The 5,577-nt window shown below is 39.0% G+C and overlaps 1 protein-coding gene across 1 annotated transcript in view; it reads left to right on the plus strand.

Annotated features, from left to right (window-relative positions):
• The window catches only part of LOC106878832 (integrator complex subunit 13), a 596,471-nt gene that overhangs the window by 380,990 nt on the left and 209,904 nt on the right, over nucleotides 1-5,577 (plus strand). The window contains exon 7 of the mRNA XM_052976283.1: nucleotides 598-682. Coding sequence (XP_052832243.1) covers nucleotides 598-682 — 85 coding nt within the window. The remainder of the gene's footprint in view (nucleotides 1-597; nucleotides 683-5,577) is intronic.

Consider the following 5,577-nt stretch of genomic DNA (forward strand, 5'->3'; position numbering starts at 1 on the left):
TATATATATATATATATATATATATATATATATATGATGGATTCTCTTGTGAACGACAAATGAGGGTTCAGTAAACTAAAGCTTTAATCATGTTCTATGGACATGAATGTGTCTCTTGAGGCCTGCTGGTGCCTTGCAAACCTTTTGGCAAATGGAACAAGTTGGGGATTTAGTTTCCTTGAGTGCTTGTGTATCATTCACTATGTGTTTTCTTGAGTGAATGACCAGGCCTGCCTTGCTTTGTGCTACAAAACCACAATGTTATATGCTGTACATTTATACGTTTATGGTGTTAACCATACACGTATGTATATTCTGTGACAAATATTTCTTATGTGTATACTACCGCTCCACACACACGCATCTATATTTTATCTTTTACTTGTTCCAATCATTTGACATTGGCCATGCTGGAACACTGCCTCGAAGGGTTTTATGTATCTATTTCTTACCTTTCCTCTTCCTCCTCCTCCTCCTGTGTTTTTGTTTCTTCTTTTTATTTCTCTCCCCTTCACCTGTCTCCTCCTCTTCAGTTTATCTATTTATTTATTCATGTTTCTCTGTTTCTTTCTCTCTCTCCTTCTCTTTCTAAAACAGGAGGAACAAAATGCCAGCTCTTCTGCAAATTATGATGTGGAGCTCCTTCACCCTGCTGTGGCACATGAAGAACTCAAAAGACAAGGTGAGCCATTCAAATACTCTACCAGAACTGACAATATCCACCTCTTCACTCTCTCTCCTCTCAACCCTTTCTCAAATGGTGGTGGGGAACAAGCAGACACAAAGACACACACACTTACACACACACAAACATACATACACAGAAGTAGTGGGGGAGCATCATAGACATGTGTTGAGAGGAATTCTTTGGGGTTTGGATAATTCACCTCTGGAAACATTGGTGTTTCATTCAAAATCCTTAAACAACCCTTATTCACGGTTGTTATATCTTTTGTGTGGGATGGGCTACTCAACCTGAAGAAAATTCTAACTGGGCCCCATCTGCAAGGTCATGCGCTGTTTATCTTGATAAAAGATCATCATGTCACGTACATATGGTTGTGATGCATGTGCCTGGTGTACCCTTATCAGACGGGTAGTCATGATGGGTATGCAGGGCTTCGTATATTTTACCCCAGTTTCACTTTGATGGCATGCACTGCTCTCTCACTCAGTAATAATAATAATAATAATAATAATAATAATAATAATAATAATAATTCACCTTTGGAAACATGGGTGTTTTGCTCAATATCCTTAAACAACTCTTATTCAGGGACCTTTTGATCGGGATGGGCTACTCGACCTGAAGAAAATTCTCACTGGACTCCCACCTGCAAGGTCATGTGCTGTTTATCTTGATATGAAATTACCATGTCACTTATAGTTGTAGTGCATGTGCCTGGTGTACCCTTATCAGACAGGTAGTCATGATGGGTATACTGGGCTTTGTATATTTTACCCCAGTGTCACTTTGATGGCATGCACTGCTCTCTCACTCAATAATAATAACAGTAATAATAATGATAATAATAATAATGTTTTCTTCATTGGCCACTCAGGCCAAACACAAACAAAAAGGGACAATAGAAAATAAAGGATCAGTTGGGGTTAGCACAAAAGTATATGATAAAAACAATAACAGTTAACAAAAATTCAACAATAAAATTCTCCAAAAGCTGATGTGGTTTTCTGTTAAATGGGTTTGTGTTACATGGTTAATCTTCGACATTTTGTGTCCAAAAAGGATTTTAACCTAATATTTGCATGCTATTATTGATAGCTTTATCTGCTTCGAATTTCAACATTAACATAATAATAATAATAATAATAATAATGATAATCATAATGATCCTTTCTGTTATAGGCACAATGCCTGAAATTTGGGGGAGGGTTTAAGTTGATCGATCTGTGGGTTGCATGTTGTCATTCAACTGATGACCTCTGTGTGCTGTAGAACTGATCCCCCAGCAACTTAGGGATCAAGACCACAACCACTTGTATGTTGTATAATGGTGCTCTACCATAACTGACGTGGAGCTGCACACCTAACCATCAATAGCTACCTGTGTTCCTGTAAGACTGCTCTCTCAGGGCTGACAACCACGACCTCTGTGCTGTGCTGTGGGGCTGCTCTACTAGGAGTAACCAAGAGCTATGTTAGAAGAAGAAGAACAACAACAACAGCACCACCACCACCACAACCACCACCACCAACAACTACAACAATAACCACAAAACAACCACTATAGAAAGACAGAACCACTGAAGTCCTATATATAACACGATCCATCAAAGTGTTAGTCACCATCTACTTCATCGCTAACAGTTACTAATTAGTCTCTTGGCCTTAATTATCTCCATTTAATCACTTTTTTTTGCTTAATTTAGATTTTTATTCTACATATTTGTTTTTTTAAATTTTATATTGCTTTGTTGATTTCTTTGTTAGTTTTAGACGTTTATTTTTGTTCAATATCTGCCAATGTTTCAGTTGTTGTTAAGGTTGTAGTTGTTGTTGTAGGTGTGGTAGTGTTCTTGTGGGTGTGGCACTGTTGTAGTTGTCATTATAGTGTTGTTATTGTGGCTGTTGCACTAAGTCATCATCATCATGATCATTTAATGTCCGTCTTCCATGCTAGCATGGGTTGAATGGTGTGGCAGGGGCTGGTAAGCCAGAGGACTGCTCCAGGCTCCAATTGTCTGCTTTGGTGTGGTTCCTATAGTTGGATGTCCTTCTTAATGTTGAGCACCTTACAGAGTGTACTGGGTGCTCTTTTCTGTGGCACCAGCACGGTTGCCAAGTAACTTACATGACAAAGACCCTTTGAGTGGGATGGCAAGGAGTATTGAGGGAGTTGATTTTGTACCAGTTGACAGTAGAAAGTATGATAGAGGGATAGAGACAGGTGTCTTATGATGGAGCAGATACTTGGCTACCCTTGTAGGAAAAGAAAGGAGAGGAAGACGGAATAAAGATATAGAGAAAAGAGAGAAACAGATAGAGTGAGAGAGAGAAATGAATGGTGTTGGAGATGCACCAGGCAGGGGACCTAACTACAGGGTCTAGTGGGGGAATATAGGTGGGATATGAGGGGTGTATTACATAGGTGTGTATTACATAGGTGTGTGAGAGGAGATATCGTTATTGTTGTGGTTGTTGGTGTTGTAGCAGTGTTTATGTCGTGTTTATGGTTGATGATGTGTTCATTGTTCAACCACAGGCCCACCCTGATTGAGCAGACAAGCCTATGATCAAAGACATTGCAGCTGTGGCCACCACATCTATTCCTTACTTGCATGGAAACCAGAACCACGTTATCAAAGGTGTGTTCTTTCCTGTGATTATGGAGTGTGGTTTAAGGAAAATTTGGTTGCTATTTCAAGCAGACCAACTGGTCACACTGTGGCTCCTTTATTGGGTTATAATATTGATGTTGTTATTGTAGATGACAGAGCTGCTGAGTTACAGTCATCGATGATTTTTAACCACAGGCCAGCTCTGTTGGAGCACATATATGCTGTGACCATCCATCCTAGTTGTGGCCATCAAGTCTTTTTTGTATATCTATGATTGTCCAATGTGTTCTTCCTGTTTACAGTATTGTCGGATGTTATTTGAGTGAAGCTTGGTTGCTATTTCTAGCAGGCTGTGTGACTGCATAGAGGCTCCCTCGTTGGCTTGTTGTTGTTGCTGACATTCTTGTTGTTGCGGTTATGACTTGTTGTTGGTGATGGTGGTGGTGGTGGTAGGAGCAGTGGTGTTATTGAGCTTGTGGCTTGGTGTTGAAGGAATTAATAATTCCATCTTCATTGTAATAATGATGAGGATCTTCCTCCTCCTCCTCCTCCTTTAGGTCAGTCACAACCATCAACACTATCATCGTCATCATCATCAGCAACACCACCACCACTATTATAATCATCATCATCAGCAGAAGTAGCAGCAGCACCAATACTACTACAGCCACCACTACCCCCATAACCACCACAACCACCATCACTGCCAACGCCATCATCACCAACACCATCATCAGCATGATTGTCATTGTCACCAGCAGCACTACTGCCACCACCAATACCCCCAACAACAACAACTGAACCACCACCACCACCACAACCACATCCACCACCACCGGCAGCACAACTACAATGCCCACCACCACCATTACAACCACCACCACCATCATCATTGCTATGTAGGGAGTAATGTGGTGAAGTGGCATTGGTTGGAAGGGGGACAAAGGGGATTTTAATAAAATTAAATAGTAGAATAATTAATATATATACATATATATATGTATGTATATATATATATATACATATATATACATATATATATGTATGTATCTATATATATATCCATATGTGTGTGTGTGCCTGTGTATATAAAAGAGAATATATAATGACCATGTTTGTGTAGAGAGAAGTTAGAAGAAAATGAATAGAATGATTTAAAATTTTTTTGGTTTCATTATAAGATATTTAGAAATGGACAAAAGGAAGGTTTGGTATCTTTGCTGTGGCAGCTGTTGCAGAAAGTTTTATCAACTACTGCAGGTTCTTGCAGCTTTTTGTAACTGGAGCCTGATGGACGGACCCCTATGTGGTCTCTTAGTCTGTTAGAAAGAGCAGCTATATTTCACTGTGAGCCACAAGGTTTTGGTTTTGGAGCCATGAGGTTCCAGTTTTGATTGCATAACGTGGCATCTTCAGCATGTTATGTTCGTGTAGATTTATATTTTATCTTTTCCCTGTTTGTGTCAGTAGATTATGGCCATGCTGTGGCACTGCCTTCAAGAAATTTAGTCACATATATTGACCCCAGTACCTAGTTTTGTTAAAGCCTGGTACTTACTCTATCAGTCTCCTTTGCTGAACTGCTAAGTTATGGAGACATGAACATACCAACACCGGTTGTAAAGTGGTGAGGGGGTGGGGACAAACACATACACAAAGACATGTGCCAGTGCCACGTTAATGCACCCATGCCAGTGACACATAAAAAGCACCACGTACACTTTGTAAAGTGGTTGGCATTAGGAAGGGTATCCAACCATACAAACCATGCCACAACAGACAGTTGGAGTCTGGACAGCTCCCTGCTAGCCAGCTCCATGTCAAATTGTCCAAGCCATGCCAGCATGGAAAGAGGACATTAAATTATGATGATGATGTGTATATATAACTTTACTTTTTCTTCTTTTTTCTTGGTATCTCTTCCTAAATTTTTTGTTCCTTATTTCCAGATGAACCCTGGAACTAACGATTAATATATATATATATATATATATACCGTAAAAACCCATGTAATTTACACACTTTTTATCACAAAAATAAAAATAAACTTTAGTGGGTGCATAAATTACATGAGTAGATCGTTTCCAGAATCTTTTAAGAAATTTTTTTGTTGCAAAAAGACATACAAAACATAAACATTTCTATCAGAAGTTGATTCATTTAATCTCAGAAAAGGTTTTTCCAGAAAAAATGCTGGCTTAAATATGATGTTGACTTTTATTTATGCTGGACGGTATAATGCTTACTTTTTCTGTATAAATTTTCTAAAACCATTAA

This window comes from Octopus bimaculoides, chromosome 24 (genome assembly GCF_001194135.2).
Source record: "Octopus bimaculoides isolate UCB-OBI-ISO-001 chromosome 24, ASM119413v2, whole genome shotgun sequence".
In the NCBI taxonomy this organism is placed as follows: Eukaryota; Metazoa; Mollusca; class Cephalopoda; order Octopoda; family Octopodidae; genus Octopus; species Octopus bimaculoides.